This window comes from Lepisma saccharinum, chromosome 4, assembly GCF_977018435.1.
Source record: "Lepisma saccharinum chromosome 4, izLepSacc3.1, whole genome shotgun sequence".
Taxonomy (NCBI): Eukaryota; Metazoa; Arthropoda; class Insecta; order Zygentoma; family Lepismatidae; genus Lepisma; species Lepisma saccharinum.
The window spans coordinates 65,761,231-65,776,479 of NC_139232.1; the positions used below are offsets into that span (position 1 = coordinate 65,761,231).

At 38.1% G+C, this 15,249-nt stretch overlaps 1 protein-coding gene across 3 annotated transcripts in view; it reads right to left on the reverse strand.

The window, feature by feature from the left end:
* Window positions 1-1,443: 1,443 nt before the first annotated feature.
* Window positions 1,444-15,249, reverse strand: part of LOC145986532 (serine proteinase inhibitor 2.4-like) — a 38,870-nt gene continuing 25,064 nt past the window's right edge. For 2 of the 3 annotated variants that reach the window (XM_083120653.1, XM_083120651.1), the window contains exons 5-8: window positions 7,342-7,553; window positions 4,695-4,880; window positions 3,201-3,336; window positions 1,444-1,667 (exon numbers count right to left, since the gene is read on the reverse strand). In XM_083120653.1, the coding sequence (XP_082976779.1) occupies window positions 1,552-1,667; window positions 3,201-3,336; window positions 4,695-4,880; window positions 7,342-7,553 (650 nt within the window). In that variant the 3' untranslated portion in view covers window positions 1,444-1,551. The remainder of the gene's footprint in view (window positions 1,668-3,200; window positions 3,337-4,694; window positions 4,881-7,341; window positions 7,554-15,249) is intronic. The other variant, XM_083120652.1, reaches the window with a different exon arrangement.

Sequence of the window (15,249 nt, forward strand, 5' to 3'; positions counted from 1 at the left end):
GGTAATTCAAAATGAATGGTGCAACTTTACACAATTATTATGACGTTAGCATTTATGATAGAAAATCAGACAAGGCATCAACATGAAGAAAAACCGTGGAAGTTTTACTCACATGACTCACATTACAAAGATTCAACATGGAAACCACGTGTAATGCGGTAAACATCCAAACGATAACCAAGTACATGCTATGCACGAGACAGCAAGTCATTTGTCCATGGTTTGAAAGACACTAACAATTAACAAATTTGGCATATCTTTCAAAGGGTGAAACATGTGCATTACTACCAAAACGCATGTGGAAATGTCTATGCACCATTTTGAATGAACCAGTTCGTGATAGCTCCAACACACAATACACCTTCTACTGGTCAATAGCCATTTTGCAACATGCACTGGCGATCCTGGTGGAACAGCGGCAAAGTAGAATAAACTCACTTAGTGAGAAGAAAACTTTCATAGTTTCTTTTTATGTTGAGGCCTTGTTTGATTTTCTATCGCAAATAGTGACGTCATAATAACTGTGTAAACTTGCACCATTCATTTTGAATTACCCTGAACGTTAAAAATATTTTTCACTTGGCTGACATTCAAACAATATTTTACTCTTCCAATGTACTGATTGATTCAATTTAAGTGCATTGTAACTCTTACATGTACAAAAATTATATTAAGAACTACAATGGCACATTACGTAAGTCAACTATACAATAAAAGTAGAGACAGTACCAAGACGACAGTCTCGATCTTGTCTCAAAATTCGAGACGAGACCGAGAACAAGACAAGTCTTTGTAAATCAGAACGAGACGGAGACCTATTTGTCAGAGACGCTCATTCTCTTTCGAGACTTTGATAAGATATTGAACAATTAACCAAACCAAATTTACTTCACTCTGCTTCTTCAGACATATCAATTGATAACTACCTGATTATAGATGCAATTTTGTGAATAGCAATCGCAAAGTCAGTCTATTAGTGACTATGGTGAGACTGTGCTGCGTGGTTCCGCATGTATACAGGATAAAATCCCGTTCTTACAGGGTTCGTAGCGTCGAGTCGAAGCGTCACACATGAAAACGTTATCATGAAAGATTACTTGCGTTAATGCTTTCTATAAGCTGTGAAGTCTTGTGCAGTGACACGTTGTTTATATTTTTTGTACTTTGAGACTCGACTGAAAACGAGGCAAGAATTTACAACTTGAGACGAGACCGAGAATGTGCCATTCCTAAATAAAAGAACGGAAGAGAAGTTATAAACATGTACAGTCACGGGGAATGAAAACGGAACACCTAGATCCTAGCTTCTCTGCAAGGCGTTGTCTAACTGTAAGGATTTTCAAGGGAAACTCGAGCAATTCAGGATCTAGTTGCCCCATTTTTATTGCAGGGAGAAAACCTGTTATGATTGGTATCAATGAAAATATAACAGAAAAACAACACAACATTTCACTTTTTATATTTAAAAACAAGTGGTTGTATTTTTTTCTTCCAGTGACACGTTAGTCCTATAAACTTTTCTAGCAAACCTTGCACCGTGATATGTTTGCATCACCATTTGGTTGGATCTCTGACTGTTCCCATGAAAATAATCGATTTCGTTCTTTCTTCTTGAATAAGAAACATAAAAGGATGCCGAATTCTTACTTCCAATGTCGGGCCATCTGCTGAGAAAAGAAAATGACAATAATTTATTTGCACACAATTGGAATGTATATTAACTATATTGTGGATTATACAGGGTGATTCACATAAAACCAACACATTTCATTCACGTTTTATTGCAATAGGAATATATTGTATTGCTCCGTGTTAATCTCGCATGACGCAGATCATCTGGGAGATTTATATATTCTCAAGAGAGTGCGCAGCTGTGAAGGATCTGGAAGCTCTCGTCGTCATATTGTCACAGTCGCTGTGAAAATTCAGTAGACGCCATGAATTGTCATGGTGCTTGTTGAGAAATTGAATGACATAGAGCTGTGTCAAATATATTTTCAACAGGATGACTCCACGTGCCATGTACAAAATCAGTCCTTCGCGCTGATCCAATGACCGGATAATTTCCAAAAGCTTATGGCCACCGACATTACCTGACTTGAACCCCACTTCGACATCTTCCAGTGTACGTTACACGCTCTCTGACATTCGACGACTTGAAAGAGAGCATTACATACGATATAGCCGGTATTGAGAACAGCATACCCGAACGAACAACCAGGGACAAGGAACGACGCGAGGGGGTGAAGGATATTTTCAGCATGTAATGTAAAGGTTATTAAAATCCATATTTATGTTACATGTAAGATGTAATAACTTGTTGCTAGATTTATTGTTGTTCGCATATATTTATAATGACATGTGTCAGTTTTATATGAATCACCCTGTAGTTAAAATCATTTATTAGGGTGAGTAGACTGAAATGGGATTGATCCAAATATCATGCTGACACGGAAACCAGGAACAGTAGAGGAATGTTGATCGAGTCGGTGGGTGGTGGCAAGGAAGGCAAGGGCAGAATGATAAGGAAAAGGGGGAAATTGGAAGGAAAGAGAATGTGAAAGAAAATGATGAAAAGAGAAGCAAAGGAAGGGAAAGGAAGAATGGAAATGGAGGGAAGAAGATAGGAAATGCAGAGGAAAAGTGAGAAAGTAAGGGAAGCGAAGGAAAGGAATGGAAATTTAGGGAACAGAGGGATAATGAAAGGAGAAGAATGGAAAGGGAGAAAATGGAAGGAAAGCAAAGATGGAAAGGAGAACAAAGGAAAGGAAGCGTAGGATGGAAATGAGAGGAAGAGAAAGAAAGTGAAATAACGTGGAGCGAATGGAAGAGAAGGAAATTATATGAAACGAAAGGAAGGAAAGGGAAGGAAGGAGAATGGAAGAAAAATGCAAGGAGATGAATAGAATGAAAGTAAGGGAAGCGATGGAAAGTACGAGAAGGGAAGGATAATGTAAGGCCAGGAGTGAAAAGGAAAGAAAGTGAAGTGAAGGGAAGTGAATAGGAAGAAAGAAGTAGAAAGCAAAGGGAAAAAGGAAATGGAGGAAAAATGAAATTCAAATAGTAGAATTAAGGAAAGAGTTGGAGCCACGAGTCACAAAGTCGAACCAAAGAAGATTTGATTTTGCATCGATTGTTCGTGATAAGTTATCACAATATACGCCGACATTAACCCAGGGGTTTATGAAAGTTGTACTTACAAGAAGTAACTTTCATTTCTTCTGCCCCTCTGTCGTCAATCTCTAATATGGTATGGTGCAGCACTTCTTCTACTTTGTCAGCACGAGGACATATTTTTCCGAAATCACCTTTTCTGAAAGGTATTTTAATACCAAGCTGAAAGAAATGAATGAAAATAAGACAAAATAAAGCAATATAAGAAACTTAGCTCAATAAAAATCTAAGCAAGAAATACCGTATACATTCTACAGTGCGTTTTGGCTCTGGGCCGAGATAGCGCGTGACAGGTGGTAGATAATGGCATTATCGCCCCGTAACGTCTCGCTTATTTACGCACATATCTTTAGCATGTAGACAATTATATTTATATTGCATAACGAGCACTAACCTGTGTTATGAGAGTTGTTTAAAGTAGTTCACGCGGTATCTCGGCCCAGAGCCAAAACGAACGCACTGCGATTGATTGATTGAATTGTTGTTTTAAGTCCACTTTATGCACAGAGAGGCTAATCGGGACTGGACCTACTGTTTAAAGTGGGATCCGAACCACTATGTGCCTCCAGCGGGTATCGAACCCGGAGCCCCTTGATTACAAGGCGACGACGCTACCACTGCGCCATCGGGAAGTCCCTACGAATTCATTGTAGGGGGAGAAAAATGTTTCTTAATCGAACTACACGTGGTCATGAAAAATTGATTGTACACATTACGCACGAATACAGAGACAGACATCGGAGAATTGGTTATTAACGAAACTGCTCCACATCTATGCACTTTACAGCATTTCACCCGAGGATAAGGAGGAAAACGAATATTTCGGACCAAAGAAAAAAAAAAAGAAGCACCGGATAGCTAATTTGATAGACTTGCGGCCCTTCCGATAATAGAAAACAAAATGCTAATTTGTATGCTCTGCTGTATGCTGTATCTCTTCCTACCTGGGGCGTCTTTGCCAGCTGAGAAGTTTCTAAATAAAAATGATTAAGAGTACGAATTAAGAGTAGAGCTTGAAAAAGACACGAATGATCCTGTGGCGTTGTAGTCGCAGGGTTCACAGGCAGTATAGAAAGGGAACCGAGACGAGAAAACAAATGTCTGTGCACTTTAGTTCACGAGTTTGTAGGAGGCATTCTTATCTTGGCTAAGCTGTAAAATGGATATTTGTGTTGCCTTTTCGGAAATTTTCTCAGTAAGTAAATAAATATAGAGAAAAAATGTGTGGACTGGCGTTGCGAAACTAGAAGTCAACAAATTGGCACAAGAATTTACTTCCATTAAAAATGACTACATTTAAGCTACAATATCATGGTTTCTATTGTTTATGTATTGTCTTATTAACTTTTATAGCAGTTTTATCATCGATTTTAATTACTTTTATGTATTTTTCTTATTTGTGCACACCTAATATAAATGGGTAGGTGCATTAAATTTTAGAAAAAAGAACTTTTAACGAATAGGGATGTATAATTGAAGCTGGGAGCGTCAGAGCCTGTTAGTTCCGCTACTGAACTTACCTCAACTAAAATGTTGTCCAACTTAATTTCCGTATCAATAGCGAATTTTGGCAAGTATACATGCAATTTGTGGGGTGTCAGTTTTCCATTCACATTATTGAGAACGTTCCTGTCCAAGTTACATATCAAACTATTCAGTCCGTTCTTATCGTCAGGCAAGAAAACCAACATGCTCAAGCGATTACCCTGAAATTATAAAACCACATATAAATCGTCTTTTTAGAGCACAATTTTTCTTTTCTCTATTGATTATTGTCGATGTCATATTTCCCCAATTTGTATCTTTGTTACTCTCATTATGAGAGTCCAACTACTAGGGTGAATCAAGAAGTAAGTTACACCCGACCCGTGTTCCTGTACTAAGAGAGATAAAAAAAAATCACGCTTGGTGGCAACACTGTCTGGAATGTTTTCTTCACACACCAGAAGCAGCCGTGCATCAGCTGGTTGAGTATGCGAGTAGTCACAGTGTGAGTATGGAGCGTCGTATTGAGGTGGCGTTCAACATTGAGGTGCACTCAGCCGTCCGATTTTTGTGGGCACAAAGGCATAATCGGAGTGAGATCCATCGCCAAATTGTCGAGGTGTATGGTGAGAATGCGATGTCACGCCCCATGATCGCAAAATGGTGCCAGATGTTCGAAGAGGGAAGATCGAACGTGAACGACGAACCGCGTGTCGGGTGGCCTGCAATTATCGACAACGCGACACAAAAATCAACGTTTTGATGCTGCTCTGTCATTTCTTCGGCGTTATTCCATGGATGGTCCGCATTTTTTCTGAGCAAAATCATCACAGGAGATGAGTCCTGGGTGTATCAATACACTCCCGAGACAAAGAGGGCATCCACAAAGATTCGCCACCACCAAGAAAAGCCAAAACCTGTCCAACGGTTCGAAAGGTCATGCTGACGATCTTCTTCGATTCCGAAGGCGTTGTTTACAGTGAGTTTGTGCCTCGAGGAACAACATTCAATGCCGCAACATACTGTGAGACTTTAAAAAAGCAGAGAAAAGCCATTAAAGATCGAAGGCCCGGAAGATTGAGTGATGGGGTTGTTCTTCTTCACGACAACGCTACCCCCCCATACAGCTGGTGTCACACAGGATTTACTGCAGAAATTCAAGTGGAAAGTGTGGTCTCACCCTCCCTATAGCCCCCATTTGGCACCCTGTGACTACCACCTTTTCGGTCCTCTGAAACAAGACCTAGGGGGTCAGCGTTTCGCGTGAGATGAGGAAGTGCAGGAAGCAGTCTCAAAGTGGTTGAAATAAATTGGACGGAATTTTTACACACAAGGAATCGAAAAACTGGTCGCACGATACGAAAAGTGCTTGGAACACCTTGGTGACTATGTCGAAGAAAGTTAAATGTTCATGCGTTTTCGTCCAATATTTTTGTCTTTCTAATGTTTTTTGTTTGTTTTTTACAGGGGGTGTAACTTACTTTTTGATTCACCCACGTATATTTTATATGCGGAATTGCTGTGACGTTATAATTATTCGTATTTTCATTATACTACAAAGCTTGTCTGATGATATTTGTTTCAGCGAATTGAGATAATTTGACTTTGGTGTTGATGGTCTTTTAAAATAGTGAAATTAGTGTATTGCTAAATGGAAAATAGATAAATATTATTATAAAATCTTTTTACAGCAAATCTTGAAACTTTTCTGGGGACGAATGATGAAATGATTCTCTCAAGTTATCGACCAGGCCACAGATAAGACCAGGCTGTCATCGAGGGATTCTGTCTTTGCACAGCAGTAATATACTTTTTCTATCAGTTTGAGTGTAAGATATTTTGCATCTATACATTAGTATTTCAACGAAGTTACCAAATACCTAATACAAACAAAATCTACGGAACTTCCGAAATTCGTATTCTCTCATATCATTATACTGTGTACTTGACCACAGATCACAGTAGTTACCACAGCGCTCTACGATGTCAGGGTTCGAATCCCGGCCTGGGCATGTGGGTGGGTGTTTGTGGGTATCCCTCTTTATCACATCATCACTCATTCTCAATTTTGCAATTAGCCAAAAGCGGCAGAAATCCGATGTTAAATAAACCATATCAGTGAATCAACTGATCACGGACGTAAGACTACGCCGAAATTTGTTTTCACAGATCATATTAAAACCACTTGAAAATAACTTAATCAACCTGCGTCATCCTGATTGCTTTATCTCCTCATCTAGGTAGAATGTTATAATATAATGCACAATGTTGATATTTTGTATAACTAATTGCATTGTTAATATTAAGAAGATTGAATTAAAACGAATTTTGATCATCAGTGAAACTTAAAAGTTATAAGCGTATTACAGCCCTAGAGTTGACGAGCTGTATCTTTGCGGGTGGCCTTGGCTACTCCGCGCAGAGTGTGAGAGAGATTCGTTTATGTAGTTGTCACCTAATCGCCCTTTGAGTGGTCGTCATCAAGGACAGAACGCAAGGATAATGACGCGCAGCCGGTAGCTCCTCCCCCATGCTACTGCGCAGCCGGGCTTGGGCAGGGTTCACCCGCAAAGATACAGCTCGTCGACTCTAGCTCTGTCAAGTTTTTCATACATTGAAAGGCTATCGTCATTTTATCTTAAGTAAATGTTACTTGCAATGTATAAAAGTACATCACTTTACCTCGTAAAGTAATTTTACGATTTTCGCTTTAAGGTAATTATCCTCCGTGTAGCTGTATATATTTTCACCGAGCAAAACATCAACTGCAACACTCTTGCTGCTGTTCACGTAGAAAGATTCATAGTCCTTCTTGGTGACGAACTTTTTAGCCCACTTGCCGTTGAAGTAGGACATGCTCAACACATCCAACGCTGTATTCGTTTGCAGGATTTCTGTAAGACCCAAAAAGAGGCAGATTATCAAAATTGTTACAATTGCACATACCAACTAACAATACATTTCAATTACAAAGCAGCTTATTTCAGTTAAGTCCACTACTAAGTTGCTTAATGAGATTGCATTATTGACTTCAACCATCTCACCCTCTGGTTACGAATAACATGCCAACACCATCCAGTGAGTTCGTAAGCTAGTACATTTGAATGGCTTATTGCAGAAAGGGACCTGAGTTACTTTTGCACAATTCTGAGAAAAACAAGAAAAATAGTATAATATTGATAGTGTAAGAAAGAAATGTACCGCTGTTGGCTCAAATATTCAGCATAAAGAAAAGTTAATTTTGCAACCCTCAATGCGCCCTCCTGCAGTATGCTGCTAGAGACAGTGGAGATGAAAAGGTTGTGACTCCGGTACCTTTCTGCAATAAAAGTGAAAACTGTGAGAAATAAGACAAGAAATATCCTACAAACGCCCGTTTGTCATTGCCACAGAAGCTAGGTTAGGTTAGGTTATGTTATATATGCCACAGAAAATTATCGATTCATCAATAAATAACAGTGTACTGCACTTTCTGGACTTTATTGTCGGTGTTTGAAGTACAATAATGTACGAGCTCATACATGCATGTGTTATTCTACATCTGAGTCTGTTTCATTGCCTTGTGTAGTGGGCCACTGATGAATATCTTCATAAAATCCTTTGACGTCGTCTGCTACATACGACGAGGTAGTTCATGTGTCCTTCAATTTAGTAAGCTTGATCGGCATACGTGCAACTGGGAACGTACGTGGCGTAGGAATTACAATTCTTGCACCTTTGGACAGATAGAAGGTGTAAGACGTCAAACCTTTGATGAATTCGGATACCTTGACAGTACCCTTATGTTCAACAGAGTATTCAAAGTAATGATACTTGGAAGTCTGAAAATACTGCCTATTCTTGTAGGAACACATGGTAGTTTTCACAGATGGCACATTTTTTGTAGACATGGGGCCACCACGTTGCGAAACAATAATGTTACTGGTGTCAATAAGTTTGACAGTATTTTTACCGCCCCGAGCTGCATTACAGATTAGCGTACACAGTTCATACAACGTATAAATACGGCTAAGATTATTGCAGAAAAGGACCCGAGTCAGTAACTCAGGTACTTTTCTGCATTAAAGTACACTTTTCACTGTGCATTTTCTTGGCTATAGCCTCGTGTGACTGACGCCCTTTTTGCACTAAAAGATGTGTCTGTAGTATAAAAGTATATACTACTGGGACGAGAAAGTATGAGCCCCCCTCAGGCAGATTTGGCTACACTTAAACCTAGCTCAAGATGTGCATATGAGCTTATTGCTCAAGTGTGGTACTCTGTCTAATCCAAGATTTTTGTAAAAATGCCCTCGGGAATTTTCTGTGAAAGTATGACCCCCCTCAGATTGATTTGCCTACACTTACAAAAGCTACATCTGTGAGATTGTTGTCCATAAGCTTGTCAAAAATATGCCCCTCTTGATATTTTTTTTGGCTACACCTAAAACTAGGCCAAAAAGCCACCCACACCCACCCACATACACACCCACACCCACCCACACCCACACCCACACACACACACACACACACACACACCCATCACACACACACACACACACACACATGTTTACTTCTGGTTTATTTCTCTTGCATCATGTTGTGCAACGAATTATGATGCAAGAGCTTTTGCATCATGTTGTGCAACAAATTATTATCCAATATTATGCAACAAATTATGATGCAAGAGCTTTTGCATCATGTTGTGCAACAAATTATTACCCAATATTATGCAACAAATTATGATGCAAGAGCTTTTGCATCACATATCAGTTAGTATTGTGAGAGTGGCTGAGGAGTACAGATGTGTTGTTGCATTGCTCCTCATACAGGTCTGATATTTGACACATTTTGCTTGTTTGTTGTCATTGTTTTTCTAGGACATGCCTGTGTAGACATGTATTTGTGGTGTCTTTCTAGAATTGCTCTGTGACTCTCTCATTTCTTACATCATAAACATATGATTTTTCACTTATAAGAATAACACTACATGTGGTGTCATCAGGGAGTGCATCGTGGAATTCACAGATAATTTTAATGTTTGTCCTGTCATTAACCACAACTTGTTTCCTTTTTGAAGTGTTGATGACAAACATGGGTCTCTGTGCTTTGAATTCATCTGGTGTGTAATACATGTCAGTATTGCCAATAGTGAGCCTTTTGTATGCTGTAAATGCTTCATATAATTTAAGAAAATCATCCTTGGACATGTCTAAATTATAATTTTCTCTAGGAAACACCTCATTTCTGCCATTTTTAAGATATATGTTCTTGATGTTGCAGCTATCAAATTTACTTGAATTTTTTTCCTGATTATTGTGTCTTCCAGTCTGAAACAGTACCACCACAAAATCCGGCATGTCATATTGTCTACTGGAGAATGAGTTTGTAGCATCAAATTCATAATAGGCACCAGTGGCAGGCTTCTGTACACATTGATATGTATAAAATTGTAAAGGTACCTGTGGATTTTTTAGTATATCAGCTTTGTATTTAAGAGCATAACTGGCTTCATATTCAACAACCGGGATTCTTAGCTCCATAGTCTGAATAATGCACTTGCCTTCATCAGGTAGGGTATTAGGCAGAGCTTCCCCTGTAGAGTTTAATGTACTGTACCTCATCAAAGCATTATTATCATTTGCAGCTCTTCTAAATGTGATTCTTAAACCACCCTTCCACATAATATCTTTGTAATCTGAGAAGAATCCTGGCAACAGGCGCATGGGGAACAGCACTGTGTGGCTTTTAGATATTATTTTATCACCAGCCTCAAATCCACCTATTTTGTAGTATGATGCCTCGGTTTTGGATAATTTTAGTGTGGCCAAAGCTGTAGAGGTAATTCCGGGGTAATCCACTCTGTTTATAACAACACCATGTTTTCTGATCTCAATTTCAGAGAACAGATGTGGCACAAAATTGTCTACCAATCTTATATTTGAATTTGCCGGATAATCTGTACCATCGAGCTTTACAACATCAAACTTGATGTATAGATCTGCTCTGTGGGGGTGTATAAGCCATCCCCTACATCAAGATCAACCTCAATCTCTGTGTTGGGCTGATTTAAATTTGCAAATGTCCTCCTGTTTGGGGGGAATGATTGTAGCTCATAACTCTCAATATTTTCCATTTTATTTATTTATTTATTTAAAAACTGTTCAAAATTATTAATGCAGAGCTGGGTGATACAATTGTTGTGCATGGCGAGTTGATAGGACCTCAAGTCCAGAACAACATATTTTACATACCAGAGGGATCAGAGGTCTATGTCTATGACATCTACAATCTAACAACAAGATTGTTCTTAAGACCATACATGAGAACCCTCGATATATTAAGTGAGGCTGGGTTCAAGAATACAATCAAGGGTAGAATAGTGCATTTAGATGATAACTTCTGGGAAGGTATAGAATCTGAGAAATCAATTCTTTTTCCACACCTGGATCATATAAAAGGATTTGTGTTCTATCACAACACAGCCCAGCCTGTTGTCTCAAATTACAAATTCCGGCAGAACATATTCAAGTACAAGACCCAGTGGTACAAGAACATGACCCTGCCCGGTAAACATATGTCGGTAATCAAAGAGCATTGCAGCAGGTTTTTTGGAAAATTTGACATATTACATTACCTGAAATATGCAGACAAAGATATAAAGGATAAATTTGTGGATGATATATTGTTAACATCCCTAAGAGATTACATGTGTGAGTACAGCATAGATGCAAGCCATGTTGCAGCTATGAATAGTTACATGAATGAATTTTTTAAACTGCTTGCCGATAAGAAGTGGCTTGTTGAAAATAAAAAGAAGAAATTCCTAAAGTACTGGACTATTTTACAGGTAGATAATCCACACATGTCTTAAAATTAGAATATTCAATCATCACAGATTTACCTACATATTGTTATTATCCCATACAAAACAAGTAACAATGACAACAAAACAGCATCATGTCTATTACCCAGACATATTGAATCGTGAAAAATATGCACACCCTATAAATCCTGAAGATGAGTGGGTCATCACGGAGAAGCTGGATGGGTCTCATGTATCTCTTGTGTATCAAGAAGGAAAAACTGTTGTACTCTGCAGCAGGAACATATACAATGTCAAAAACAATTTCTGCAATATAGAAAATTATACAACATATATGAATGTGCTGTTTAGCCTTATAAGTGCCGAATCAAGTGACACAATTGTTGTACATGGAGTGGCGATAGATCCCAAAATCAAGAACAAGATATCTTACAATTCTAATGGAGTGCAGGTTTATGTCTATGACATCTACAATGCAACAACAGGATTGTTCTTGAGGCCCTACATGAGAACCCTATACATATTAATTGATGCTGGGTTCAAGAATACAATCAAAGGCAGAGTTGTGTATTTAGATGATAATTTCTGGACAGAGATAGAATCTGAAAAATCAATTCTGTTCCCGCATTTAGACCATATAAAGGGATTTGTGTTCTATCACAACACAGCACATGTTCAAGCAGAACATATTCAAGTACAAAACTGAATGGTACAAAAACCTGACACTTCCCGGAAAACCTATATCAGTAATCAAAAATCATTTTTTGCACAAAAATTATCATCATCACATAAATGCACAATTCTGCCCTTGACTGTGTTGTCAAAACCTGCTCTCCTCAATAGATCAAGGGTTCTCATGTATGGTCTCAAGAACAATCCTGTTGTTGCATTGTAGATGTCATAGACATAAACCTGTGGACCTTCAGATATGTAGGATATGTTGTTCTGGATTTTGGGTCCTATGGCCACACCATGAACAACAATTGTATCACTTGATCTGGCATTGATAATTTTGGACAGAACATGCATTGTAAACTGCATGCTTGTTGTATAATTTTCTAGACCGCAGAAATTGTTTTGAACATTGTATGTGTTCCTGCTGCAAAGCACAACAGCCTCTCCATCCCGATACACAAGACCCACATGGGGCCCATCTAGCTTGTCTGTCATAACCCACTCATCTTCAAAATCTATAGGGGCTGTATACACTTCAAAATTTATTATGTCTGGGTAATAGACATTATTTAATTTTGTTGTTTTCCCGGCCATTGTACCTATAGAAACAATACTTGTACATGTATGTATGTATTATTACAGAATTAAAATGTTACAGATCTAAATGTTGTACCTTAAATAAAACCCATTTCTTGAACATTTCCCTATCTCTATTCTTAATATGCCAAGTGGGAAACTTGAAGAATATTTTCATGTAATTGTTCAAAGCTGTAACATTGCTTGCATCTATGCTGTATTCATCCATGTAGGACATTATGCATTTGAGCAATATTTTTTTAATAAATTGCTCCTGTACATCTAAATCTGCCTCTCTTAACAAATACATATTATATTTTCCAAAAAATCTTCTACAATGATTTTTGATTACTGATATAGGTTTTCCGGGAAGTGTCAGGTTTTTGTACCATTCAGTTTTGTACTTGAATATGTTCTGCTTGAACATGTGATTATCAACAACAGGCTGTGCTGTGTTGTGATAGAACACAAATCCCTTTATATGGTCTAAATGCGGGAACAGAATTGATTTTTCAGATTCTATCTCTATCCAGAAATTATCATCTAAATACACAACTCTGCCTTTGATTGTATTCTTGAACCCAGCATCAATTAATATGTATAGGGTTCTCATGTAGGGCCTCAAGAACAATCCTGTTGTTGCATTGTAGATGTCATAGACATAAACCTGCACTCCATTAGAATTGTAAGATATCTTGTTCTTGATTTTGGGACCTATCGCCACTCCATGTACAACAATTGTGTCACTTGATTCGGCACTTATAAGGCTAAACAGCACATTCATATATGTTGTATAATTTTCTATATTGCAGAAATTGTTTTTGACATTGTATATGTTCCTGCTGCAGAGTACAACAGTTTTTCCTTCTTGATACACAAGAGATACATGAGACCCATCCAGCTTCTCCGTGATGACCCACTCATCTTCAGGATTTATAGGGTGTGCATATTTTTCACGATTCAATATGTCTGGGTAATAGACATGATGCTGTTTTGTTGTCATTGTTACTTGTTTTGTATGGGATAATAACAATATGTAGGTAAATCTGTGATGATTGAATATTCTAATTTTAAGACATGTGTGGATTATCTACCTGTAAAATAGTCCAGTACTTTAGGAATTTCTTCTTTTTATTTTCAACAAGCCACTTCTTATCGACAAGCAGTTTAAAAAATTCATTCATGTAACTATTCATAGCTGCAACATGGCTTGCATCTATGCTGTACTCACACATGTAATCTCTTAGGGATGTTAACAATATATCATCCACAAATTTATCCTTTATATCTTTGTCTGCATATTTCAGGTAATGTAATATGTCAAATTTTCCAAAAAACCTGCTGCAATGCTCTTTGATTACCGACATATGTTTACCGGGCAGGGTCATGTTCTTGTACCACTGGGTCTTGTACTTGAATATGTTCTGCCGGAATTTGTAATTTGAGACAACAGGCTGGGCTGTGTTGTGATAGAACACAAATCCTTTTATATGATCCAGGTGTGGAAAAAGAATTGATTTCTCAGATTCTATACCTTCCCAGAAGTTATCATCTAAATGCACTATTCTACCCTTGATTGTATTCTTGAACCCAGCCTCACTTAATATATCGAGGGTTCTCATGTATGGTCTTAAGAACAATCTTGTTGTTAGATTGTAGATGTCATAGACATAGACCTCTGATCCCTCTGGTATGTAAAATATGTTGTTCTGGACTTGAGGTCCTATCAACTCGCCATGCACAACAATTGTATCACCCAGCTCTGCATTAATAATTTTGAACAGTTTTTAAATAAATAAATAAATAAATAAAATGGAAAATATTGAGAGTTATGAGCTACAATCATTCCCCCCAAACAGGAGGACATTTGCAAATTTAAATCAGCCCAACACAGAGATTGAGGTTGATCTTGATGTAGGGGATGGCTTTATACACCCCCACAGAGCAGATCTATACATCAAGTTTGATGTTGTAAAGCTCGATGGTACAGATTATCCGGCAAATTCAAATATAAGATTGGTAGACAATTTTGTGCCACATCTGTTCTCTGAAATTGAGATCAGAAAACATGGTGTTGTTATAAACAGAGTGGATTACCCCGGAATTACCTCTACAGCTTTGGCCACACTAAAATTATCCAAAACCGAGGCATCATACTACAAAATAGGTGGATTTGAGGCTGGTGATAAAATAATATCTAAAAGCCACACAGTGCTGTTCCCCATGCGCCTGTTGCCAGGATTCTTCTCAGATTACAAAGATATTATGTGGAAGGGTGGTTTAAGAATCACATTTAGAAGAGCTGCAAATGATAATAATGCTTTGATGAGGTACAGTACATTAAACTCTACAGGGGAAGCTCTGCCTAATACCCTACCTGATGAAGGCAAGTGCATTATTCAGACTATGGAGCTAAGAATCCCGGTTGTTGAATATGAAGCCAGTTATGCTCTTAAATACAAAGCTGATATACTAAAAAATCCACAGGTACCTTTACAATTTTATACATATCAATGTGTACAGAAGCCTGCCAC